Raw genomic sequence first — 27,891 nt, forward strand, 5'->3', positions numbered from 1 at the left:
GAAGCCCGGGCTGTGGGCATGTGGAAAGCAGAGGGCCTGTTTGTGTTGGAGGGGCCTGGGGGCTGGACAGGCCCCGGCCCAGAAATGGAAGGCAAAGAAGGGGGTGGGAGACCGGCAGCTGCTCAGAGGTGCCTGAGTCGCAGAGTCACCAAGCTGCCGCGCCTCGGGCCCTGGGGCAGCACGGGGACAAAGATGACCCCGCAGACCTTTCTGAGAAAGAGCCCCCAGGCGAGCTTAGAGGAAGCACGTGCCGGTGCGCAAGTCAGTTTTTGTAAGAAAAGCAAGAACAGTCCCCCTTTTTTTTTAACATCTTTATTGGAGTATAATTGCTTTACAATGGTGTGTTAGTTTCTGCTTTATAACAAAGTGAATCAGCTATACATATACACATATCCCCATATCCCCTCCCTCTTGCGTCTCCCTCCCACCCTCCCTATGCCATCCCTCTAGGTGGACACAAAGCACCCAGCTGATCTCCCTGTGCTATGCGGCTGCTTCCCACTAGCTAGCTATTTTACGTTTGGTAGTGTATATATGTCCATGCCACTCTCTCACTTTGTCACAGCTTACCCTTCCCCTTCTTGACAGCACCCCAGCCGTCCTTGCTTAGAACACATGGGAAGTTCTGGAGAATTTTCTCAGATGCTGATTGTGGGACAAAAGCTTTTCAGTAACCCAGGCTTCATAATATCCTTCCTGGGCGGGACAGGGATGGCGTTAACCTCCGAGCTCCCTGGCTTCTCCTCAAAGCTCTTCCTAAAGCCAAGCGCGCAGCCAGCCTTCCCCGACATGCCCCTGCACAGAGCCGCTGCCCAAAAGCCGTGGCGCAGATCCCATCCCCTGCCAGGCCCTCCTCCTCAGCATGACAACACGGCTGCCAGGTACCAGGCAGCAGGTGGACCAAGGGGGCACAGCAGGGGCACAGCAGGCGGGGCTGGAAGAGGCAGGCGCTGCTCCCCTCGCTGGGCCCGTGACCACCACCTCCCAGGCCTCCGCCCAGCCCCAGGGACCCCACGGATGAACTCCTGCCAGGGCTCACCTCATCCCTGTTGCATCATTTCCCCAACAGCACAGGACTTGCGGTGGGGGATTGGTTGCACTAACGGCCCTAATTTTCCACCCTCCCTGAATCCATGCCCGGTGCTGCGTGACTTTGTAGTTGCTCTCACAATGGAGACAGAGTCTACTGCTTCATCTCTTGAGCGTACGGACTTTGACTAGCGCAATGTGGCAAAGGCGACATGAGGCAGTTCCAATCCCCGGCTGTAAAACGCCTTAGACCTCAGTTCCGGTGCTCTCACCCTCCTCCATCACCGTGTGCAGGGCATGTCAGCCTAGCTCACGGGTCCAGCAGGAGGGTGGAGCGGACCCAAGTCACCTCCTCATCCCAGCCAACGCGACGATAAGCGAGCCACCCTACACGTGTGAACGAGACCCACTGAGACCAGAAGGACCGCCTGGTCAAGCCCAGCCAGGATCAGCAGAAATGCCAAGCTGACCCCTCGAGGCATGGAAGCAGTCCGCACACCTTGCGGTATGCTGCTGAGGTTCTGTGGTTGTCTGTCGTGCAGCATTATTGTGGCGACAGACAGCAGATACACTTAGAGAGGAAACCGGGGGACCCACAAAACCAGGCTGAGTTCTCCTCGGCTGTCCTGCCCATCTGAACTCGGGTCTAATCCCTCAGCTTCAGGACAAAGTTTATATTCCCCCAACCACCTCTGCTATAAACTCATCCCATGTTTCCCAAATTTTGGCCACTGAGAGGGTGAAAGAGCTTGGGATATACTGTCTCTTACCCTGTTCTCCCACGTGGAGCCCTCCCACGTGATCAGCTCCTCTTGGGTCCCCCTATTCTGCTGCCTTCTCACCCGCAGCCTCTCTACGGCTCTGATTTCATCACGTGTCACGCCTGTTTTTCTAGCCCACCTAGGGAAAGGCAATTCATCCTGTCCGTCACTCCCGGACCCCCAGCCCCGGGTTACCGTGCTTTTTCTCAGGATGACGCTTGCAGGGCACAACAGCCCATCCGCAGCACAACTCTTCTGGCTTCAGCTCAACTGGACATTTTTCCAAAATCACCGTGACTTTTTTTTTTTAATCGATTCAAAATGTGAATCAATTGGAGTTGTGAAAGCAACTCCATTATATCTTGGGAAGCACTGACCCCGGATGTCTCCAAGGAAACCGTGTTGAGGTGAGGGTGACGGGGAGGTCACCTGTGGGTGACACCCACTCTCTACCACGTGGCTTTCTCCACTCCGCACTCACAGGTGATGTACGCAGGAGAGGAGGAATCGCTGTTGCTGTGAGCATTATTGCCCTGAGAGGAAGGATTCTGGTCATCGAAGGTTCCCAAAGACAGGAGGCGGAAGGGTGACGCTCAAGGCGAACGTCTCTAGTTTATTTATTCATTGTTTTAGAACCCTTAATGTGCCTAAAACTGTGCTTGGCACAAAGCTCGAAGCCTTCGCTGACCGCCTGCAAGCAAGAGCAGAGTCACGATGGGACTAATTACAGGCACTTGTGTGAGGTGGCTCGCATTTCCCACCTCTTTGGTGGTAGCATTCATCTCACCTGCCCTTGGCAAGTCCTGCCGTGGGGATCTGCCAGTGAGCCAGCTGTTTCCGGGGTCACCGCGTGGCACTGTGATGGCTCAGAAGGAAGCAGCCCCGCTGCTCTGGTTCTTGCCCAGATGCTCAGACCAGCCTGAGAAGCACTGACTGTATTCGTGTCCATTTCTAGACACCGCCTCGGGAGGGACCCGTAACCCCTCCACAGGTGAACGAACGACTAAATGAATGTGCTGTAGCCTTGTTCATCTTCTTTATTCAAGTTCACTACAGACACCCCCCCCACTTCGAACCAGAATGACAGTGACCCACCTCAGTAATACATGTGCCTTTCCATCTGCTTCTTCTGGAAGCTTCACAGTCACCTCCTTGAGTCATCATTTACCGAGAGAGAACAGTCAGCTCCACAAAGTGCCCACCCCAAGTTACCTACCCCGCTCTGCTGATGCCACAAAGGGCCCAGACAAGTCTCCTTTGGGAGAAAATTCTTAGTGAGTGTGCAAAGAATTCAGGGTTGTCCACCCAAACCTGCAAAAGTATACTGTGTGGACAATCTGTAGCTATAAAAATATACACATACAAAAGGACAGCTACAAAGGCATGGTGCCCCTTTTCTTAGATTTGCATTATAAAAAGTAAGGACTTCTCATTAAAGGTAAACTTCCAGGGTGCAGCTTTATAATTAGGATTCTATCTCGAGTCTCCCTTAATCCTTATTTTCATAGTCAGAGCACATTGAACAAGCCAGTGAGGAGGGGAAGGGGTTAATCCTAGTAATTCGTGGGCCAAAGTAGAGAAATTTGAGGTTCAAGGTCTTACGGTCATTCTGCTATCGGTAAGAGTGTCAAGAGTCAGGGGAGGAGAGAAGTATTTTAATACTGCCCTTTGGGTCTCTCTTTTTTTTTCCCTTCTTTCTTTTTTTTTTTTCTTACAAACTATGAATCACAACACAGTCATTGAGCTACAGCAGACAGCCTCGGAAATTCGCCGTGATGTGTGATCTCTGGCGGCCACTTACACATTCAATGGACGAAGTCCGATGCTTCCTACACAGAGCATTCCGTTGGGTTTGGCCCACAGAGTGTCAGCAGGAAAGGCCACCCAGGGACTCCTGTCTTGGTCCTAGTTTCCCATCAGGGTGTACTTGCTCCTTGATGAAAGGAAACACACCTGGTCCCCGTGCCTCTGTGTGTGGTGTCAGGCAAGGTGTTGGAGCCCCCGCGTTTCTCAGGATAGAAGGTTCTGTCCCTTGGGCAGAGCCAACTGGTGTTACTGGGCTCCACAAGTGTTGATGTTTTTCCCATCCACGGCGTCTTCCACGAGGGAAATGTGGTAATCGGTGGACAGGGTGAAATGAGAAATGCAGCCCACGAGGCCTCGCGTGTACTGCCTGTTAGTGTGCAGAGCAATTTCTTTCATTCCACCTGCCAGGAGGCCAAAGGAAGATGACGTGAGTCAAAGGGAAGGATGTCTCTTCAGTATGCCTGAGTGTCTGCTGACCAAGGCGTCCCTCAGCCGACAGGATAGGTGAGGCTGCGGTACCTAGAACTCAGGACATCGCAGCTGTCTAATTTATAATTATCCTTGAAGGAACAAGCTGACTTGGATCAATTTGATACACAATCAGAGCCTAGAAGTAGCCACCTCATAAGTGATTTCTGACCTAGTTGACCACTTAAAACCAAATAGTACCTGGTACATTTTGAAATGTTGTATAATGTCAACAAAATGTAGTATGTGTGGTAAGAGGTGATGTTATCTTAAACCAAGAGAAATACACTGATGTTGAATGCTTTCGATTAAGTTCACTTGTAGGAAATATCATACAGATAGAGGTATCTTTTCATGTTGATGTGTCAGCGTTAGTGGGTTCTAAGCTATGTACAAAAATACCACGCATTCTAACTCTGAGGGGGCCGGAAAGACAGATCCTCCTTCCTCAGGGAGAATTCAAGGAGCTATATTTAGCAGGCTCCTGTTCTATAAACAAGAAAAGCAGGGTTTTCCTTGTGGATCGGTCCACAGCACAAAATCATCTAAGTGCTTCCTGACCCCTCAGCCATGAGTCAGAAGTTCAGAAAATGGAAGAATGGAATATCTGGAGAGCTTCCTGATTTCCAAGTATCTGACCGACCCAGTGAAGTACACAGCTTTGGGAAACCCCAGCATGACAAACGGAAGGCTAAAAAGAAAACGCACTGGCCTAATTTAGGTTTCGTCAAAGGTCAAGGTCACTTACCCACATACAGAGCTCCGTTGATGTTGAGCTGCCTCATCATGCCAGGTGACTTGCCTGTTCTGGCCCCGTAGTCGTCCACAGTTATCTTTCCTGATTGGCCATCCCTGTGAAAACCGCCACCATTTTTGGAGCTTCATTCAGTAATTCAATCATGCATTCATTTTAATACAAATGTATTACTGAAGTCCTTACTAAGCACCCAGCACTATACTAAATGATGGAGCTACCAAAATGAAACAAACAAAAACAAGCAAACAAAAAACCACCGACATTCCTAAGACAAACAAAAAATCCAATTGCCGGTGATCACACAGTGTCGCCACTCTATGGTGGAAGAATGGCCGCCGGGAGCTGTGGAATTCTACGGGAAGAGAACAGAAGCCCAGGGAAAGCTTCTGAAAAAAGACTCTGAGGTGCGTTTTGAAGGCTGGGTAGGTCAGGTGAAGGAGAAGGCTAATGCAGACAGGAAGTGGCAACGGCAATGAGAGAAAAGACGTGGGGGTTGGTACAGACTGAGCATAGAGAATTCTAGAGGTGGGAATAGAGCAGTAAAAGATGAAGCCAGAAGCAGACGGTGAAGGGCATAAGGAGCTTAGTTAGAATTTAGTCTGAAGGTGAGAGGGAACCAGAGAAGAACTTTAACAGGAGGAGTGGTGGTGACATGGTGACACGTGGTGAGTGTGGATGTGATTCTAAGCACAATGGGAAGCCAATGCAGTAGTCTTTGTAGAAGGTTACTCTTAGGGAGGATGAAGAATGGCTTTGAGGTTTCTAAAGGACCCAGAGAGTCACCCAAAAGTGACTCTGAGGACAGTGGAATGGAGGTGTTCATCTGTGGCAAGGGCTTTGCAGTTTTTTAAGGTGGTTTCCAAAAAGCAGCCACACTTCTTCTCCTTCTCCCTCTTTTCTTCCTCTTTTTTTAACGAGCTCTTTATTGGTCTTTTAATGTTCCTTTTTTATAGCAATCACTTCTTGTTTCTTGGGTTAATAGCCTCTCCTACCTCACTGATGATATTCACGTTTTCATCATTTTTTTCATTCATAGTGTCTGTTTCCTCCAAGTTGCTCTGTTATATCTATTTGTTCTGATATCCATCTTTCATACTGGAAACTTTTTTCAAATGCCTAGTGATCCCCAACTGCCACACAGATAAGTGTTGAGCACCAAGAAGCAGACTGGAAGCACTGTGTGCTGGATGGCTTTTGTTGACTGTGGTGTGACCTGGCTCAGTCATTTCCTTGGGGGAATACCTGGATTTCCTATTCTTCTTACTGTGGGGTATAGACCTGGCTTCCAGCATTCTGGAATCTCCTCAAAGTCCACCTGCCCTGAAATCTTATCTCACTAGAGATCTCCGTGGAAGGCGAGGGCTTCTTCAAGTTTAGCCATCGAAGTTCTTTCTCTAGAAGATCTCTGCTGAGTGAAGATTTGGGAGTTCAGCCTCTCTGGCCCGCTAGTGTTAGTAAAGGGCACAGGTGGGAGTTGGTACCGAGATGACCTAACGACCCGGATCAAGGATACTTGGATGCCAGGCCAGGATGGGGGACAGGAAATGGGACTAAAGGGAATTGGAGAGTACATCCCGTCAGCTCTGTCTCCCACTGTGGCAGGTACTCACCGAACAGCCTTGACTCGGTGCCACCGACCGTCACTGAATGACCCGTTCACCGTGATGGATGCTACACCACTGCCCAGGTTATAGCTAAAGGCGTCGGAGAAGAACAAGACAGAGAACGGAATCAAACACTGATGTACACACCGACGGTCGTTCACAAATGATTCTCACTGCGAAAGTTCTTTGGAGCTCAGGATGTAGTTTCTTTAACACAACACAAAACAATGTTATAAAGACACTAGGTCCCCAGATTAGGCCATGAGTGACCCAAACTGGATTTTTATTTTTAACTGTGGTGAAGTTTACAGCCTTAACCATTTTTAAGTGTGCAGTTCAGTGTTAAGTACATTCACGTTGCTATGCAACCAATTCCAGAACTTTTTCATCTTGTAAAACTGAAACCCTCTATCCATTAAACAACTTGCCATTTCGCCCTCCCCCAGCCCTTGGCAACAACCATTCTTTCTGTTTCTATGAATTTGACTGCCCTAGATACCTTGTATAAGTAGGGTCATACAGTGTTCGTCTCTTTGTAACTGGCTTTTTTCACTTAGCATAATGTCCTCAAGGTTGATTTATTTTAGGCTCTATGTACAGTATTAGAGTATAAGGAACAAAAGGGCTTTATCGTTTGTAATGTGTTGTATCAATACTAGGTTGAATAGTATCCCCCAAAATTAATGTCCACCCAGAATCTCAAAATGTGACCTTATTTGGAAACAAGGTCTTTGCATATGTAATTAGTTAAGAGGGGTTATACGGGGGTTATATGGGGTTAGGGAGGCCCTAAATCCAATATGACCGGTGTCCTTATAAAAAGTGGAGATTTTGACACAGAGACAAAGACATACGGAGAAGAACGCCACATGAAGATGGGACTGGAACATTGCATCTCTAAGCCAAGGAACACCAAGGATTGCCAGCAACCATCAGAACCCAGGGGACAGTCATAGAACAGACTCCCTCAGAGCTCCCAGGAAGAAGACACCCTGCCAGCAGCTCCAGGTTGAAATTCTAGCCTCCAGAACTGTGCGAGAATACATTTCTATTGCTTTAAGTCACCCAATTTGTGGTGAGTTATTATGGCAGTCCTCAGAAACTAATACATGTGTTTTTACTTTTCAAAAGACAAAACAGAGCGAAACATTGCAGAGCAAGCTGAGCCCCAAAGAATTTATGGGAAGTTGCCTAAAATCTCAGAGCTAACGTATAGGACTTGAACTTGGTGTCTTCCCTGCCCCCGACCCTGCCACATTTTACTCGGTAGCTTTCTATTTCCTATTTCAGTTGCCAGATACTGTGATACGCTAAGGGGATCAGAAGACATGCATATGTTGTTTACCAGAGAGAAATAACCCTCTTATTTCAGTGTTCATTCAATTATTCTAATTTAATTCAATACAACAAATATTTGGTGAGTGACGATTCTAGGCCGGGCACTGGGCCAGCTGCCTAGACCTCCCCTTGATAAAATAATAAAGCCTATGTAATCATGCTTTTGAAGGAAAATGTATTCCACCTGGACAACCCTCTCCTCATCTTGTAAGAGGACATGTCTCTCCTTTAGCTCGTTGGCCAAGACATAGGAATATTGAGAGGAAACCCGCATTAGTCACTGAGCTCTTGCATGCACTCAGTATAAGAAAGGAGCAAAAATAGAAAGCTTTGGCTTTCCCCAGGGAAGCACTATGGGTCCTTTCTTTAATACTGGAGCTCAAAGAAGTCACACAGCCCATCGACATTTAACCAAGAATAGAACTCGGGTGACTTGACAAACTCGGAGACAAAGATGTTGCTCTGACCCAGAAAACTCCACTGTTTTCTAATGAATTTTCCCACATCAAGTGTCTCCTTGTACGAAGCAGCCTGGAGGTGGAATTTTCAGATTTCATTATTTAGTGGCCAAATGCTTGTTGAAGAAATGAATGAGTATAAGGAAGGGCTGAGAGCTGGTTGGCAGAAATGTAGCTGAATTACTATGTGGGCTTTTATGAGAGGCAGAACGGGGTGATGGAAGGAGCCTAGACACTTGGATTAGATGAATCTGCCTCAATTCCCAGCCTCGCCAATTACTAGTTCTGTGATCTTGGGCAATTTGCTTCGTTTCTCTGAGCCTAAATTTTCTAATCTGTGAAATGGGGTAATAATACCTTCCCTGAAGGGTCTTAGGGAAGATTCAGTAAGGTAACATATGTAAAGAGCACAGCACAGAGTAGGAGCCAAGCAAATAAGCCCACTGCCCCAAATATACGCAGTACTTAACGCAGCTTGGATATAGCGTCAAACAATACAACCTGGGGGAGCCAGCAATAGGAGAAAGTTGCCGCCAAGAGATAAACTCATCGAGCCTCTCCTGGAAGAGTAGTCATGTGTGAGAGTAAACCAACAGGCTGTAAATATGTAACCAGAACGTCCAGAAACACCCAGGTGTCAGAATCAAGGTGACTTGGGTATAGCTGCAGTGGCACTAGACTGGAATGTGATTGTAATCAAGTGAATGGAAACCTTTTCAGTTGTGTTCGGACGAAGGCCGGGCCTTCTTCTGTTCTCCAGCCTGATAACACGCCTGTTCATGCAATGAGCCAGACTGCATTCAAGGGAGCAAACGCTGAACCCAGCAGACAGGAGTCCAGCCGTCACTGCAGGTGGTGGCGTGGCCCAGTTGGCACATCTCTGGCCTGACTCTCCAACCCCCCCCCAACTCTCTCTGATTTCAGACCCTCCGAATAACCTCCTGCTCCCCCAGACACCTGATACATCACCCTGGAACTTCTCTTTCTTTTAAATAATAAATGACCAAGATTAGTGGTTGCCTTCGTTGGGAGAGGGCATGAGGGAGCCTTCCTGGGTGTGGGTGGGGGAATGTTCTATACCTTGTTCTGGGTGGTGGTTACACGGGTGTTTACATGTTTAAAAATGTATTGAGCTGTACACCTAGTATTTTGCACTTTATGTAAATTATACCTCAATTTTTAAAAATTGAAGTATAGTTGAATTACAACGTTGCATTAGTTTCTGGTGTACAGTGAAGTGTACACCAGTCTACGTATATGCTTCTTCAGATCCTTTTCCATTATAGGCTATTACAGCATATTGAATATAGTTCCCTGTGCTATACAGTAGGACCTTGTTGTTCATTTTATATATAGAACTGTGTATCTGTTAATCCCAAACTCCTAATTTATCCCTCCCAACCCCCTTCCCCTTCGGTAACCATAAGTTTGTTTTCTATGTCTGTGAGTGTGTTTCTGTTTTGTAGGTAAGTTCATTCGCATCACGTTTTTTTTAGATTCCACATACGAGTGATATCGTATAATAGTTGTCTTTCTCTGACTCACTTCACTTAGTTATACCTCAATTTTTTCAAAAAGGTAAAAACATGTGAATGAACGAATAAATGAACAAATAAATGCACACCTGGTTTCTCTATCAACCTCCTGTGCATCCGGTTAGCGTGAATCGGTTAACCTGATCCAAGAGTACCTACTCAATTTGGTGCTCACGGAAGGCTAGGAGGCTGAGCACCAAGGCGGGCCACCAGGAAATGCCATCAGGTGGGGTCCTTATACTTAGGCCTCCTTTAAAGTATAGCACAGGGTACTCTGCTAATGTCAGACTGCTTTCCTTTCTCTGCTGCATGAAAATGTTATCAAGGTCACATGGAAAATTAGCGGGAAAGATCGCCCGTGAAGTGATATTCACACACCTGGCTTCATGCCCTAAACATAATCATAAAACAAAATGAAACGAAACAAACAGCAAAAACCACACTCGTCGCTGAGCACGCTGATTCCCTTTCTTTTACTTCACCTTGCACCAAAACCATACATAATTGTTTCGTTTAGAATTCCACTGTTTTTCCTTATTCTCTGGTTGAAGTGCTCTGAGCTCTAAATTAGCAAAAGGACAAGCATTTAGGTGAAGAAAGCTGAGATTATATTGTATTATCTTAGGTTTCCTACTGTTTGCTTTGGACCTGGATCAAACACCAAAACCTCAAAAATGGTTCATCTACCCAATCAACCAGTTCACTCTCTAGGTTCCACTGATGTAAGCTGCTTGAGGGCAGGGCCTTCTTCAGAATAATAACAACCATAAAAATAATAATAGCTACATTTTATTTAGTAGATATATCGGGCCAACTTCCTGACATATGTTAGCGATCGGAGTTTTTAGAACATAGAAAACACCCGATCAGGGATGATCATTATCACTAATAACTAGATATACCAGGCCCTGCACTAAGGCCTTTCTATGAATTAACTCATTCAGTCCTCATGACCAACCGTTTCCTTTTACGGAGGTCGGTAACTTGCAGGAGATCACGTGGCCGTGGGAATCCGGCACGTCTGACTCTGAAGCCCATGCTTGTGACCACTTCAGACCCTGTTTCTCAGGGCGTGGTGGTTCCTGATGGCTTCCAATGAGATTCTGGCGCTCAGCGGGATTTCCTCCACCAGCACCTCTGGGTGTGGGCCCAGGAATCCAGTAACCTCTAACATGAGCCCCGCAGCTGACTCTCTGTATGCCGACAGTTTCAAACCAGTGGCCACACTCTGATTCCTCTCTGTGCCCAGCCTCCCGCAGGGCTTCCATACATCTGTGTTGGGTGAGTAATGTTGGGGGCAGTGGCTGCCCAGAGGCAGGAAACGCAGCAAAGCAGCCGCGCCGGGCCTGGGGCCCAGGGAAGAGTTCAGATGTCTGCCTGCCTCCGGTGGAGACTGAGTGCTGTGCCCTTTACGCAGAGCACAGCCAGAACTCCAGGCTAAAGAGGAAAACACGGGGCCTATTTCCAGAAACCTGAGAAAGAGATGGTAAGAAAAGAAATACATCGGGATGGCGTGGAGCTGTAAGAAGGGTGCCCGGGGGCCTGGGGGTCTGCCCAGGGCCGGGTGTGAGAGCCAGCGGGGGCTGTGAGGGGTCCCGAGCAGATCGAGCTTCCCTGTCCAGCTGGGTTTTCGCTGGCGGTTTAGGGGGAAGTTGGGCCTCCCACCCACGGCTGAGCTACTGTTTCAGTTCCTTTTTCTGGGCACAATCAAGTACTTGAGGCCTTGGCGAGGTTAACCACAGGAAAACCACAAGAAAATGGCTTTGCGGCAGCCAGCCTGAAACTGGGGTGTGAAGAGCTCAGCATTTGACCTCAGGGTCCGGGGGGAGGGGACGGAGGTGGTGAGAACTGCTCTCTCCAGCTTTCAACCACACGTGGCACCCCAAAGTCCTCGACAACCATAGGGTCACATCGCTGAGCACACTCTGCTGGGTAGGGGCAAGCGTGCTGTTGGACAAGTGACATTTCCTTTCGAAATGCCTTTTATTCGAATTGCAAAGACATAGCATTCTACCCTGGCTGTCAGCAATCCCAGCGCATGACCCACTGAAGCCCCACAATTAAGCCTTCATCTTCTCTGCAGTTCCGCTCTCACTTTCGTCTATTTCAATTCCAATTAATTCCATATCATTTAATGAACACTCGTGCTAGTCACCAGAGGGGGGATTAAAGAAGGAAAAGCCAGAGAAATTCCTGTCCCCATGGAACAGATGGTGAGTAGGGGTTTCAAACCTTAGCAGGCGTCAGAATCACGTGGAGAAACAGTTAACAGATTGCTGGTTCCCACCTCTAGAATTTTTCTGGTTCAGTAGGTCAGGGGTGGAGCCTGAAAATTTGTATTTTTCATAAGTTCCCAGGAGATGCTGATGCTGCGGGTCCGGAGACCACAATTTGAGGATCACTGGTCTAAACGAGATATTTCTAACCTCAAGTGAGGCTGTACCATCACAATCTGTAGAGAAGCTTTTTCATAGTACACAGCTGGCGCCTGCCCCTCGGGAATCCCGCTAGCACCCAGCTGCCACCCAGCTTCTGGTGGCGAGAAGTCATCCAGGTAATCCTTTAGCTACTTCATAGGAACCCACTTGACAAATCTGAGAGCAGTCTAAACCGACGTAAAAGATGTTAGAACTTCTGGAACTGGCTCATCCGTTATCACCCAAGAAGCACTTTTAAAAATCCAAATGTTGGGTTGCCCTATGGAGATATGAATCTGTGCTTTGTTCTTTGCAGTGGGAGATCGGACAAAGCAGGCATTCTCCTTCCCAAGGCTCCAGAGTGAATAGGGAGCAGAGTCAGAATATAAAGAAAGGTCTCTAGACTGAATCTTCAGATCTTCCTGAGCTGGAGAGCGCTGGGCCGAATGCCCGAGTCCGTGCTTGGCAGGATCAACGTCTTCTTTTGACTACTTCCTAATTTGTAAGTGGGGAGTATATGGCAGGAACATACTAGAACAGGAGTCGCAAAACTTTCCTCTGGAGGGCCAGATAATAAATATTTCAGGCTTTGCCATACAGTCCCTATTGAACCTACTCAAGCGTATCACTGTCTCATGAAAGCAGTTGCTGACAATACATAAATGAATGGGTGGCAGTATTCCGATAAAGCTTCATTTACAAAAAGGGGTGGCGCGCCAGATTTGGCCGTCAGGCCATAGCTGACCAACTGCTGCTCTAGGGATGGATATTGGAAAGAAAGACCAGGAGCCTCAAATTAACTCGGAGCTGCAGGCAGCTGTTCATTCTAGCAGACTGCGCTCTGGCTCCCCCTGCAACCCTCTGTTCGGCGTGATCTGTACCGTCTGAGAAAAATCGCAAGGTGATGTAGAAAGCAGCTGGAGTAGGGGTTACCTGAACACCAGGGCTCCGTCCCGAAGGCCCAAGGAAATGAAGTCACTGTTGGGTCTCATGGGGCTGTCTCCCCTCCACATCAACAGGCCGTCTTTGGCAGTTGTCTTAAACCTCATGAATATATTTGATCTGGATCCTGACACCCTGGAGGAAATACACAAATAATGACATCAGATCAACCAGTCTCCACCAACATTCATTCCTGAGGAATCCCAGATTCCTCTGCCAATTATGAGGATAATCTGACATTTCTGACTCTTGCTACCAGGAGATTAGAAAAGGCATCACCACCACAGGTCATGCCATGGGTCTAAAGGTCTGACCTCCTCATTCTGCACTTTGGAGTCTGTCTCTCTCCCCAGGTGTGGTCAAATGCCACAAGAGAGCATTTGATGAGTCACAGATCAGCCAGACTGTGGCCAAGGCCATGGTCCCAGCCTGCACCCCCAACACACACCTCAAGTCTTCCCTCTTTCCTGTCCTACCACTCACGGGTCCTTGGGAAATTGTCCCCTATTCCTCAAAAGGAAGTGGTTTCCTTAATTACCAAGAGGTTCAAGCGGGCAGCTGCTCTGGGCTATGATCGTGGCTGTGGATGGCTATCTCTGGAGGTGACATCCTGGAGGGCAGAGGAGGAATGACTGGACAAGGGGCAGAGTGTCAGACAAGGAAGGTGCCTTGTCTGGAAGGAAGGTGATGGGATAATGGTCTCGAGGGGTGTTGGGGCAAAAACAGGGTGGAGAGGAACAGGAAGATGAGAGGAAGGAAGGGGTGGTCAGGAATGTCAGGTCCCGGCCCTACAGCTTTGGCTGGGAATAGGCTCACGTGATTCTGTGTCCCTATCAGTTCTGAGATGTTCTTAACAATTCTTGGGAAGAGACTAGTTCACAGATCCAGTTTCCCTAGAAAGTGACCAGTGTTTCATCTGCAATAGGAAGAAAAGCAACCATGAGTCCTTAAATAAAAGGTGAGATGAGAGTAAACATAATTTAATATTGCTCCTAAGATGGCACTACTGGAAAAAGCTCTTTATCCATTTTTCTGTCACGTGCACCATCCCTCTGTCTCACGAACATGGCCTGGAGCTGCAGAGTGCATTCAGTAGTGAACAGGGGAGGGGACTTTTGTCTAAGGCTTCCCAGAGCCTGAGCCAGACAGGAGGAGATCAAGTTTGCCCTCCCCAGGCAGGGTCTCAGAGTGGTGGGCGAGGAGCAGGGTCCATGATACTGACTGCTTCACCAGGCCAGGTGCAGAGCAATCCAGCCCTGGCCTGTTCCCTAGAGAGCTGCTTTCCCGTCTTCTGTCCAAGTTTCCTTCTTTCCCTCACTTGCCTTGGAAACATTGATTGGTACAAGCCAATCACGATGGTTCCATTTCTCTTGCAGTGACTGGTTTAGGGGTGGGCATGTGACCCACCGTTGTCCAATGAGACAGAGGAAATTTATCAGGAGGATTCTAGAAAAGACTCCTTTCCTTTTTAATAGAGTCACATGAAAATAAAAAGTTTTTTTTACTTGCATGGGATATTGCCATGATTTACAGCCATTTAATGAGCATTTATGAACAACTATCTTATAACCACAAAGGGTATAACCATTGGAAAATAAGCTGAGGATAACAAGGCAGGAAAATGGGTCTTTGAATAATACCGTTGATTATCTGAATTAATCAACTCAGGATCCAGTCTAAGTCTGGACAGCTTGTTATGTGAAATAATAAATACCCTCCACGTTTAAGACATGTTGAGCTGAGTTTCCTGTTACTTGCAGCCGAAGGCATCTAACTGAAGCAGACCCTGAGCTTGACTTTTACCTGCAGCTTCACACACATGCACACGTACATGCACCTACCTATATGCACACAGGTGCCACTGGGCTTTCTGCTTTGGGGCACTGCACCTCCTCCTTTCACCAAACCCCTCTGCTCCCAACCACCCAGTGCCTCTCACTAAGCACCAAGGGGCTAGAAACTTGGGCCTTGTTCACACGCTCCCAGTTTCTGGGGACTGAACACCCTTCCATCTCTGGGGAGAAAGGGCTTAAGAAAGAAGAGGGTTTCTTGGCTGGGAATCCATTTTGCCTAAGGCCCATGCAAGACAACCTTGATAAACACAACATAAGAGTAGAGAAACAAAGCCCTGTCTGTCTGGTGTGTGTTCAGAGTCACCAGGGACATCCAGTGCCCTAGGAAAATGTCTCTCAACCTCTTTTGTTCCTCGAAAAGCCACCAAGTTCCACCCTAAGAACTGCATGCCTTTGGCTTAAAGCATTGCCTTAGTCTGTGAAGATGTGATCAACCTGAAGAGGATGGGAACATTCTAGAATGATTGTGCTGGTGGTAGGGTGAGGGATGGCACTCTCTAAACTACAAAGAGCTAGGGGGGAAGGAAAAGAAAGAGAAAAGGGTAAACTGAAAGCGTCAAAGCCAAGCTTCACTAGATCGAAGACTTTGCCTAGAGCCAGTCTTTCCCATGTCGTGCAAAATAGGCTATTTCAGACCAGGAGCTTGGAGCCCGGAGCGGGCTGGAGCATCTGCCACCAGCGATTAAAAGCCACAGCTGTGACTCAGGCATCTCCTTAGATCATGCTCTTGTATCCACGTGAAGAGAGCTGAGGAGCCCCCCACCGAACTGGAAAGAGCCTGAAGAGGACAGTGGACCTCGTCGATGGAGACGCAAAGTAGGACACGGACCTGGGGCTGTTGTCTGGTTGTCTGTTGTCTGCCCCAGAACCCTTCCTCGGCTGGCTTCTTCAGACCATGGCCACAGAGCAGCATCACGCTGATTGCCCTGCTGGGGAATCGGACTCATATAACCCTGGCTTCGGGAGCATCAAGTTCTCACTGCCTCTCAAAGCCTGAATATTGGAAATCCCGGGGCCGGGCACGTCCCTTTCTCTGGGAAACGTCCCTTGGACCAGAAAGGCTTTGGGTTGTTTGTCATGGGCTTGTTTCAAAGGTTGCATTTTTGAGTTTGTTTTTTGTGTTGTTTTTGTTCTAGTTTCTATGTTTATTTTGTATGTTTTTTCCCCTCTGGGACTATGGCTAAATTCTCGTGCCTTTCTGGAGAACTATCTTCTGGCACGGAAGATAAGGAAAAGCTCTGGGAAAGATATTGAGAAATTGACCGACCAGGAGATAAGGAAGGTGCCTGTGGAAGCTTCTTACCTCTTGAGGATATCCGGATGGTCATATGTCAGGTAACTGCGGCCGATAAACTGAGGGATCTCAATGGCTTCTGTGATGGCTGAGACAGAACAGAAAATGGAGGTTACATGCTACATGGCTCTCTTGACCCCTACACTCCACCACGTGGCGGGAAAATACAAAGAAAGCCAGTTCCTGGAAGCAGGACATTTATCAACTTGGCGGCCCCTTCCTCTTGGCTGTACAGGCACTTGGCCTGGTTTGGGACTGCCCGGCCTGATGGCCTGTAATTGGCATCTCCCTGCTGTCCCCTCTCTGGGGCTGGCCGTCACTCCTATCGGTCTCAGCACTGCCGAGAAGGCCTTGCAATATGCCAAAACTTGAACTGTGCCCAATTATTCTTGGAAGCCAAAGGGCAGGTCTTGGGCCATGCGAGGAGCAGCTGGGGATAACCCTGTTCTCCAAGGGAGGCAGAGAAAACAATCCCCCCAACAAAACCCACCAGGATTTCTCTAGCTGAAGCCAATCTGGTCCAGAGCCCTTTCAGCCATGACCTCAGACACTGGTGAAGCAGAGGGGATGAGGCTTTGACAATTGTTTGCAAATCACCTTCCGGTGTTGTATTTCACAAGATTTTCACCACAATCACAGGAAGGAGCGGGGGTGGGGGGTGGGGATGGGAGGGTTTGATTGTTCCCATTTTTATATTTTTACTTTATCATTATTATTTTTTGCGGTACGCGGGCCTCTCACTGCTGTGGCCTCTCCTGTTGCGGAGCACAGGCTCCGGATGTGCAGGCTCAGCGGCCATGGCTCACGGGCCCAGCCGCTCTGCGGCATGTGGGATCTTCCCGGACCGGGGCACGAACCCGTGTCCCCTGCATCGGCAGGCGGACTCTCAACCACTGCGCCACCAGGGAAACAACCCATTTTTATAGACTAGGAAATTGAGGCATAAAATCATCAAGGATTTGCCCAAGATCATACAGCTAAGAAAACAATAGACCATGAGCCAGACCGACTCTCCCCAGTTCTGGCCCTGAGCCCGCTTTTTACTTTTCAATATTTTAGAGGCGTGTTTCCTTCCTCCCAACTTCTCATCTTTGTGTTCTTGAGGAATCTCCTTCTTCCATACAGTCAGTAAAAGAATAGGCTAAGGAGTTGTGTTTGGTGTCACAAATTAGGGATAATTTAGGGCATTTCTTCTAAAGAGATTATAGCAATATCTCTCTTCTCTTTAGAAAGGCACAAATGGCAGTTTAAATAAATTAAGGTAGAGTGAATCTCATGTTTAAAGAAATGTGCAAAACGAGAGAGAATAAGCCAGCTTATAAAACGAGTTCTAGTTTCACAAAAATATGCTGTTGGTACAAAGACATTGAACTAAGGACTCTATACCCAGGGGAGAAAACGTACAATTATTGACACTACAAATGACAGGAGAGTTTAAACTCAACTTCTAAACATTAAAAGAAAGAAGGAAGGAGGGAAGGAAGGAAGGAAGGAAAGCAAAACACAAAATCCAATGACGTTGGGCCCCCAAATACAGGTTCCTGTGTTAGCAGGTCACCACAGCATGCTCCCATTCTCTTCATAAAAAAATAAAGGAAGGAAGGAAAGGAGGAAGGGAGAGAGAAAGAAAACAAGAAATGCAGAACAGAAGTAAAAAATGTTAAAGACAGTTTCTGAGGTAACTAAGAAATTGCTTCACTGTCCTCTGAGGCAGCATAGCCCAAGACAAGGGCCTGCTGACCGGAGCACCTTTTAGAGACTGAAGTGAACAGCTCTTGCATCTTAAATTCTGGGCTGTACCACAGGTCTATCTTCCTGTGCTTAAAGCGAGTAGGAGGAAGAAGGAAGAAAAGGAAGTCGAGAGAAGGAAAAAGATGCAAAATGACACGAGCAGAAAGATGGTGGGAAGAGGGAAGAAGGGGAAAGTAGACGCCAGAAGAAGAGAAAAGAAAACCGTGGAGAAGGTGTAAAAATGGATGGCAGCCCCGGGCAGGGGAAGGAGAGGGGGATGGGAAAGGTGAGGCTGGGAGAGACACCCAGAGGAGCAGAAATAGAAAGGAGAGGGCCAGAAGGGGGGATGAGAAGTAAGAGTGCGGAAATGCAGGAGGGCAGGAGAGCTCTTAGCTGGGCTGGCAGGCCCCGGACTGCAGGCTGCTAGTGCTGAGACAGGAGGAGAGACTATCCCACCCAGAGCTAAACATCACCCGGGCGCCCCTGCTGGGTTAGGCTGAGCCTCAGGCAGGGCCTGTCCCCGCTGTTGGGTCTGTGGCCAATAGTCCTCATTCCCCTGGACTCCCTGAAATGGTCAGGGCACACTCTGCACCTGGACCCTCAAAGGGGTGTGTAGGAGCCCCGTCCAGGTGCCTGCTAAGCCCCCCAGCTCAGGAGCTCAGGGCTTCCCGAGGTCCAGCTGGGGGACAAGTGTGTTCCCAGGGCCGGCGATTTTGGAGGGAGGATGCCCACCACCCTGGGAGGTGTGTCCCCCTCATTACCTCTGCAGGTGGTTGGCCTGCACTGTGCCCGCAGCCTGCCTTGGCATGAGCCCAGGGCACTGTCACAGCTTCTCAGGGCACTGTACACAGGACTCACTGTACTTACTATTGAGGCAGTAGTTCCCACACTCTGCCAGGTGCCAGCATGAAACAGAACAGGGAAGGTCAGAATCTCACAGTCATTGTAAAATCCCAATTACTTTGGTTGCAGATTTCTGGGAACCAGCCTTGCTGCCCTCGGGAAGCCCTGCAGGAATTCACATTCCTCTTACGGAATGTGAATCTGATTCCCAACAGGAACCACTGGAAATCTGCATGGTGAGCACCAAGTCACCCAACACACCTCCCCAGTCCCAGCTCACGAGTGGAGGCACAGGTGGTGGTGGACCAAGAAGATGTATGTAAGAAATTGTCTGACACTCTGAGGCTCCCCTGAGCTTGTGCTGACAGTCCCCATTTAATCTAAACCTGGAGAAATTCCTTGTAAAGTTACTTACCTTGTCAATGACCATTTATTTTCTTGTTTCCAGGCTATGTGTGAAAAAGGCATGATAAGCCAGCCAGCTGCCTCTTTTTTCTCTCCGTAGTGGAAACTATCACCCTAATTCCCACCCCACCCCCTTTGCAATGTTCCAGAGCCCTGGTGACGTGGTGATTAACAAAGAGCAGGGGAACGCTCTAGAAATGACACCACGGAATACAAAAATGGTGAAAATACACTCAGTGTCGTCAGCGTATGTGGATAAATATTAACTCCGTCCTACAACATTACAGCTAGAAGTGACCATCGAGCCCTTTCTGGCCCTTTGTGGTTTGTTTAAATACTGTCAGCACAACTATATTTGGCCCTAACCCTTTATATCTAATTTCTTCTACATTGTCTTTTTCTCTGTGGCAGAGGCACTCGTGGAAAAGTGTTTCTGGTGCTTCCTCACATGTAGACCTAAAAGCTCGTGCCCTCTGGTGACACAGATAATACCCCCAATGAATAGCCTGCAAGCTAGGCAAAGCATTTTCCACTGCAGGGACTTGAAATTCCCAATGGACCATATGACGAGTTAAGGGGAGCTTGCTGGCTCCTTCATAGTCCCAGGACCAGTGAAGGAAGGACCTGGGGTGTAGTAGTAACCTAGCTTTCTCAGCAGCCAGGACTCCTCTCAACAACCCCCTGAGAGATGGCCATCCAGCCCCAGGGAACACCTTCCACAATGGGTAGCTCTCTCGCCCATAGGGCAGCACCCTCCACTGCTGGACAGCTCTACTTGGAGCAGATGTCTTGGTTCCATGAAACTGACTCTGCAGCCGTAAAGTAAAGAACAGCAAAAAAATGTTTTTCAACACTACCAGTCTTCAGCTATCTAAACATGAACATCTAGGTTGAACACCCCCCCAAATTTTCCATTGTTTATGATACACCATCAAAAGAAAACAAATTCCCTGTAGTATGCACAATTTCTATGTTTTATTTACTTGTGATTTGCATACTGAGTTTTCTTAAATTATAGCCCATACTTAATGATGCTATGTGTTTTACGCACTGGGACCCCTCTCCCCGGCCAAAAGAATCACCCAAATCACACCCAGCAATACGATGTGAATTCACTAGACACAACATAAAATGTCCAGAATGTGGGAGATCAGTATGGACCAGGCAGGTTCCCATCTCTGAGGACTGCGCATCCCTGACAAATGTGTGACCTAAGCCATTAGCTTTTGGTGTCGGGAGTGAATGTAGAGCAGCTTCAGCTGCTACAGAGAAACAACCCCATCTAGTGGCCTGCAGGGTCCTGCATGGTCTGAGCCCAAACTCGAATGCAGGGAAGGGAAAGGAGGACCCGGCTCATGGCCTGTCTGCTACAGGCTGCAGGAACCCCAGGATGAAACAGCTGCATCCTGCACCCCTGTCTTGGACACGCAGAACATAGCAAATGCTCTGAAAGGTCCCACAGAAGAGACAGTGGTTTGTTCACCCAGGATTACCCAGATTTATTTGACCCCAGAAGCCCCCTCCCATTTTGTGCCTATGAATGTATGCTGTCTGTCTCTCTCTGTGAGAGCAAAACAGCCACCAGTATTCCTTGGAACTTAAATTTTTACACATGCTTCGTGGAACTCTGCTTTAACTCGTTAGTAACTTAAATACAAGAGCCCTGAGGGACTGGGACACAGGTGGGTAAATGTGGATGAGAGCAGAGAGAAAGAAGACAGAAATCTCTAAGGATGGCGAGTATCTTTTTGAGGAGGGCGGCTTTTTTTTTTTTTTTTTTTTTTTTTTGCGGTACGCGGGCCTCTTACTGTTGTGGCCTCTCCCGTTGCGGAGCACAGGCTCCGGACGCGCAGGCTCAGCGGCCATGGCTCACGGGCCCAGCCGTTCCGCGGCACGTGGGATCTTCCCGGACCGGGGCACGAACCCGTGTCCCCTGCATCGGCAGGCGGACTCTCAACCACTGCGCCACCAGGGAAGCCCAGAGGGAGGATTTTTGACACCCCTCTGGTGAGGTGAGAAAAGGGCCTCGGTACTGGGGTACAGCATGGGGTGCTGAGGTTTGAGGTGGAAGAAGGCACCTAAGAGTGACAGCCCCCAAATGGAAGGTGAGGGGACCACCAAGCCCTGTGGGTTTTGCTGGCACCTGGAGTCGCGGCTGGGAGTTGGAAGACCCTCTGGATCCTCCTGCCCCGGTTGGGGACAGAGAGGCTCACTTTTCTGCATTTCAGTGGGAGCCCGGTACCCACCTCCATCTGGGCTCAGGCTCTGCTCCTGCCTCTGATTTTGCCAGAGACAAAGGGCAGGATGGGTGTCCCAAAACACCGTCAATGTTCTGATGGTCTGGGAGCCTGGACCGCTCCAGGATTTGTCTGAGTTTCTGGCCCCAGCCTGTCTGCACCACCAAGAGGTGAGAACAAGTTTCCAATCTCCTGACTAGGGTCCCAGTGGAATTCGCCTCTGAGGAGGGTAGAAAGAACCAGACTCACTGAGGATCCCAGAAGCTAATTTCCTGACGGAGAAGGTACGCCTTGGTATGGACTGGGGGAGGCCTGGCGCTGGGGATTTCTACAACATGCTGCCCACTGTAAAAGGGCTGGTTTAACTTCTGTGGGGAGTGCTAGGAAAGGTTCGTGCTTTTGAAGCATGATCTGTTAATCAGGGAGGGAAACAACCCTTAAATATATGAGGCTAAGAATCACCTTGCTAGGGCTTCCCTGGTGGCGCAGTGGTTGAGAGTCCGCCTGCCGACGCAGGGGACACGGGTTCGTGCCCTGGTCCGGGAAGATCCCACGTGCCGCGGAGCGGCTGGGCCCGTGAGCCCTGGCCGCTGAGCCTGCGCGTCCGGAGCCTGTGCTCCGCAACGGGAGAGGCCACAACAGTAAGAGGCCCGCGTACCGCAAAAAAAAAAAAAAAAAAAAAAGAATCACCTTGCTGGATCAGACAGGATCCTCTTTGACAACCAAGGATGGCTTCTAACCATTCTTTGTTTTTCTCATGAAGAATATACCCCAACTTTTAGACCGTTCTCCTGCATCTCTGTGGAACCAGCTCGCCTCCCTTTATTTCCAATCCTTACTCAGGACTAGAGGCTCACCTCAAAAGTCTGTTTGGTAACTGTGCACCTCTGAGAGCCTGCTGGGGCCTGGAAAAATTGTCCTTAACAGTCCTAACCTGCACCCAGAGTCCCATTAATCCTCTCAAGCCATATAACAGGAGAAGTTATGTGACACAGGCCACACCTCCTATATACGAATCTTCTTAGGATTCGCAACAGTTGCCATTTTGCCAGAAACATCATCTTTATTTCAAAGCACAAGGAAATACTGACATAACACAAGGACAGCTGATGTTCTGCCTGGATTTTAATCTTGGCTCTAGCCTAGGATGTTGAAGAAAAAGAGCCCTGAAAGCCCCCCAGAGCCCCCCTGCCACTGTCCATCCCCTTGGATCTCGTCAGGAGGCCCAGGCCCTCAGCCATCTGAGTCTTCATCCCGGGGAGATTTATTTCTCATTGAACCCGAGCCTGTAGTTACAAAGCTATACACGCGAGCACTTTATATCTGTACGGCTCATGTTCTGTAACAGGAAAGGAGGGTTAACACGATCACAAATTATCCTCTCCTTCCTCCTTTAATTCCCAGAGCTAAATGTTCACTTAAGCTTGGACTTTATATATTGACCATTAGTGTCAGCATTTAAGGCAGGAGCAAGCTTGAAGTTGCCTGCAGTGAAATTGAAGACCTAGGAGATTCAAATGCTGATGTGTGACATCCAGATCCGGTTTTCTGAGTGAACGGGCCACTCGAGCTGAACCTCTTCAAGTACCTGCTATTAGCTAAACAGTGATGTGCTTCTTAGAATTACAATCAGGCTCATTCACAAATGTTCCTCTTCTTTGGGGGTGCGTCACCAAGGTGAGCTATGTTAATAGATAGATTTCATATGATTTGCCATGCAGGTTTCAAAATTCATTTCACTGTACTACTAATTAGTCTTCCAGCTGGAAAACGGGCACCTTTCATATTTTCCAAGACTGCTGCAAAACAACCTCTCCTAGCACTCCATGTCCCGAAATAGCCACCTGTTTTCCTCTAAGCCCCACTTCTAATAAAAATCAGGAACCTGGAAATAAATAGGAAAGAGAAAGAGCACGTTCCTTCGCTTAGGATGGCCGCCTTCTTTCCTTCAGACCTGTCTACCTTTTCTAATTAGTTCCCAGACAGGTGAAGTCACCTGGCATTCTAACAAGAAGGCCCACGTGGCCCAACATGACACAGCTGCACAACGCAGGCCTTCTCTGGACCCGCCGTGGCCTCCGCCTCCTTGAGCTGGTGTGGAAAGCTCAGGCCAGCAGGGCCTGTGGTCTGGGACCTGCTCTGATTTCACACAAGGGCAGGTTGAAAGCTGAGCGGCTCACAGCACTTGCTGGTGCATTTTATTTTTCTCACCAAGAATAATAACGTTTAATATCGGTTGAGTACTTACCAGGCGTTCTTCTAAGGAATGTGCGCTGCCTCATTTAACCTATGCTACAATTCTCTGTGTTAGACAACATTGCTCTATTATTCCCATTTTTACAAATGAGGAAACAGAGGTACAGAGGAAACACATACAGCATGGAAAATAGTCTACAGAAGGTTATTCATATTTTTGTTTGGAGCAACTAACGTACAATTCAGATTTTGCCATACTTGGCAAGATGTCTCAGATTTCTCCTGGCCGCATTCACAGGTAGGAGTCAAAAATAGTTAGTCAAGATCTTTATCAGTCTATAAAGTCCAGGCATCCACCTGTCAGGATAGGCTCTGGGAGTGGCTCAGATGGAAGAGTCCTGGAAACCTCCCTTACCCATATTATGAGTTAAACTCTTTCTTTTTAATTTGGCTGCCTGACCAGGGATCGAACCCGGGCCCCGGAGGTGACAGCGCTGAGTCCTAACCACTGGACCAACAGGGAATTCCCTATGAGTTAACCTTTTGATTGCTAGACCATGAGGGGATTCTCAGGGAAGGGAGCCATGGTAGGTTGGGGGAAGGGGGGGGGAACTATTTACTTACTGTTTACAGAACTGTTTCAGCATTTTAATTCTTATTAAATAATTACAGTAGTTTATATATAATTCATCATCTAATATGCTATTGACATCATTGATAAAAATAATTGGTATGGCTGTCCCGGGGTTATCAACTGGCCCCCCAAATGGTCTGTCCATTCCCTCTGCTCCCAGAAGCAGCACCTGAGTCCCCTCTCCCCCTACCCTCCCCGTGGTGTACCTTTCTGGCAGTGCAGCCCCTCAAAGCCCAAGGGGCAGTCACACTCATAGCCCTCCTTCCTGGGCCGGCAGCTGCCCCCGTGGGCGCAGGGGGCTCCCACGCAGGGGTGGGCTGCATTCTCCACGTTCACGCCCCACGTGAAGTCATGCTTCACGTGGATGGTCCGGTCATTCAGGATGATCTTAGGAAAGAAAATGTAAAGAAATTCAGGAATTCAGAAAACGTCTTTTCGGTCTTCTACAGCTTTCCTCAGCTAATGTGAACTGTGCCTAGTGAGGGAGCTTTAAACAAAAGAGAGAAAGTCCGGTTGCTGCTTCTATAGTCTTGTAAGCGACACAGGAACTGAAGTGATGACATCTGGTGTTTGAGACACTCTGCATCGCTTATAAGACTATACACGCAGCTTCCTCTGTCTCTGGAAGACCTGGCTATTCAGTGAGGCCGTAAAGAAGTCCCAATAACCACAAAATTAGGGTTCTAATTCTACATGTTAGAATCACCCGAGGTGGAGGCGGGGAGGGTTAAGAAATATACTCATGCCCAAGCCCCCCCAGATCGAGTGAACTAGAATCTCTGTGGGTGAAATGGAGTCATCGGTAACTTTAAAAAGCTTCCCAGGTGATTCTAAGGTGCGGCCAAGGTTGAGAGATGCTGCTAGTAAAGCGGAGTAAGGAAGAACACAACACAAAATGCTACACAGGCAGGAATCCAAGGGCGGGTGATCATGTCTGGAGGTGGTGGAATTGTACTGCTGTGTTGTCCTGGCCAGAGTTCTCTGCCGCTTCTTCCGGCTCCACCATCTCGGCCCCGCAGTTGCCCCCCCGCCTCCTGCTTCCTCCCTCCCCTGACACTCTGGAATCCCCTTCCTGTTCACATCCTCTTCCCTGGAGTGAAACTCAGGTCACATTCTTAGCACCGCTGTGCATATTCACCGGACGAGACCGCTCTTTGCTCTCACCCTTTTCCCCTGCAATGGGGCTTTGGTGAAACTGATGAATTATAGGGTGAGGTTACTGGTCTCCCCAGACACAAATAAACGGAGTGTGCCTTGGCCCTGAGCTGTTGGTATTTCAAAGTCTCACAGGCTTTGCTGAACTCAGAGACAGAGAGAACACATCCCAGTGGAAGGTCCACCATGCAGGGGGTCCTAAGAGATTAGCAATGGCACTTTCAGCCACTAATCCATGTTTCCACAGGTTTGCCTATTTGTTAGAGAGTGTCAGGAGAGCTGGGAGAAAACTTTTCCCTAGCCCTGAATCTCAGAAGCTGCCGGACAAGAGTCAGAATCTTTCCGCAGTCTCCTCTTCTTGCTGAGAATGCAGGACGTGAACAAGCCACGAATGGCGCGGCCCACTGCAGGGTAAGGCAGAGCCGATGACTGGGTCACTGGGAGGGGAGGAGGGCCTTTCCAGGAAGTAAGGAGGAAAGGCTTGTGTGTGCTGCGTGAAGAAGGGGGCAAAACCTGACACAGTAGGAAGGAAGGTGAAGCCTCTTAGCAACTCAGCCCGCTTCCTAATTTCAAACCCGTGATTACACACATGGCCGATGGGGGCCATGTCCCCGCCCCCATTCCTGGAGGGACAACGGTCCGAACTGAGGTGTCACTGATATCACAGTTCAGCAACAAAGGGAAGCACACCAGAGAGAGGAAATATTGACTGGGCCCCTTTTCTGGGCCCTACACTGGGATACAGAGTACAGAGCCCCAGGGGCCCTTCCCAGAGTCCAGATGTGCAAATCGTGAGAGGACCCTCCTCTCTCACTGTCCCTCCATCATCTTAGCCTCTCCCTGCTTTGCTGCAGGTCTGAAAGGGATCAGTGGCCCCCATTCCTCCAGTGGTTGCTAAAGGGAAACAGGATACTGCTAACATCCAGGAACCGGATGTGCTTTTCTTCAAATTCTTTTCCCCCAGTGTTTGGTGGTCCTGGAAATCTGGGTTGGTGGGTCAACCTGCATATCTGTTGCAGACAGGACATAATCTCATGACTGGAGGGATCATGGACAGCCCCAGGAGAAGGAATAAGAGACAGATATGAATGGGGTCAGCATCCTGTCTCTTTTACTAGCTGAGTGGATTTTTTCCAGACCTTCTATGGAAGAACTCTAATCTGTGCTCAAGAATATGGTTACATGATTGATGAACAACTGTTAAATCATGGTGGTGGGGATGGAAGTGGAGGCGGCAAAAACAAGTGGGTCTTGCCTTGAGCAGAAAGCAAAGTGACCCCAAAGAGAAGCAGGAGTCCCTATGAGACTCCATCCTCTTCCTTCCATTTTGATGAAGTGTCTATAGCGACCCGGTGCCAGGTACCTCCCTCAACAATCCCAGGATATTTTAGTGGATGTGTCGTACAAATTCATCTTCACTGAGTTGCATTCATGGGATGTCTGCTGGATATAGCGAGGAGCAGACGTTATAAGAAGGTGGGGTTGCAAAGGTATGCTCTGAGCACTAAAAAATATAGTTTGAAAAACGTTAAAAATTTCTCAACCTGGGTGCAGCAGGTTGCACGGATCAAAGTTCTCAATTCCACTGTCTGCAGTCAAGGTCACACAATACACATGAGGAAGGGAAGCCTGTACCTTCTGGATGCTCCCACTGAATGGCTTGAGGATGCCCGAGTTCTTCTTCACGTCATCATAATTGGGGACCCCGCCAATGAAAATGTCCGAGTTGCACTTAATCTGGGTGAAGCCTCCCTGCCAACAGGTGAAAAAACAAAACACGGTGCGACTTCAGAAAAAAATGGTTAAGACTACCAAAGGTACCTTTGGTTCCCTGTCAGGGAGCAAATGGCAGAGACAGTCTCAAGACTCATCATGACAATCTGTCTACACATTGGCTTGACCTTTGCCTTGTTTTGCATTGCTACTTACCACCTGTTGGAAAATAAATTTCTTGACATTTCTGAGACTCAGTTTCATCACCTATAAAATGCGAGCGGATATGGTAGACTGTTCCATCATCAATACCCCTCTCCCTGTAGGAAGATTACCTCCAACCTGTCAATCTCAAGTGGGGCTATGTAACTTGCTTTGGTCAATAAAGCATGAGCAGAAGAGAAGTTAATCACTTCTGGGCAGAGGCTTTCGGAGCCAGGAGGGGTTCGCCGTGCCCTCTTCCCCCACGCCCTGTTCCTTCAGCCTGGGTCTCGGATGAAAGCTGCAGCTGACCATTGACGGACATGTAGCGTGAGTGAGAAATAACTCCTTATTATAAGGGGCTGGTATTTGGGGCTTACGTGTGCAGTACAGTCTAGCCTGTCCTGGCGGCTGAGATTCCACTCATTTAGCACTTTGCCTAGAGTTGGACGCATATTCACTGATGGTAAAGATAGAACCTCTTTAGGCCAAGAGAAAGGGAAGGCATGGCAGG

General features: G+C 48.5%; 1 protein-coding gene across 1 annotated transcript in view; it reads right to left on the bottom strand.

The window, feature by feature from the left end:
• Positions 1-2,314: 2,314 nt before the first annotated feature.
• The window catches only part of EGFLAM (EGF like, fibronectin type III and laminin G domains), a 171,449-nt gene continuing 145,872 nt past the window's right edge, over positions 2,315-27,891 (bottom strand). Inside the window, exons 17-24 of the mRNA XM_060007067.1 lie at positions 27,099-27,215; positions 24,515-24,695; positions 18,861-18,884; positions 16,272-16,350; positions 13,107-13,250; positions 6,432-6,515; positions 4,813-4,916; positions 2,315-3,997 (exon numbers count right to left, since the gene is read on the bottom strand). Coding sequence (XP_059863050.1) covers positions 3,843-3,997; positions 4,813-4,916; positions 6,432-6,515; positions 13,107-13,250; positions 16,272-16,350; positions 18,861-18,884; positions 24,515-24,695; positions 27,099-27,215 — 888 coding nt within the window. The 3' untranslated portion in view covers positions 2,315-3,842. The remainder of the gene's footprint in view (positions 3,998-4,812; positions 4,917-6,431; positions 6,516-13,106; positions 13,251-16,271; positions 16,351-18,860; positions 18,885-24,514; positions 24,696-27,098; positions 27,216-27,891) is intronic.

The sequence above is a fragment of the Delphinus delphis genome, chromosome 3 (genome assembly GCF_949987515.2).
Source record: "Delphinus delphis chromosome 3, mDelDel1.2, whole genome shotgun sequence".
NCBI classification, from domain to species: Eukaryota; Metazoa; Chordata; class Mammalia; order Artiodactyla; family Delphinidae; genus Delphinus; species Delphinus delphis.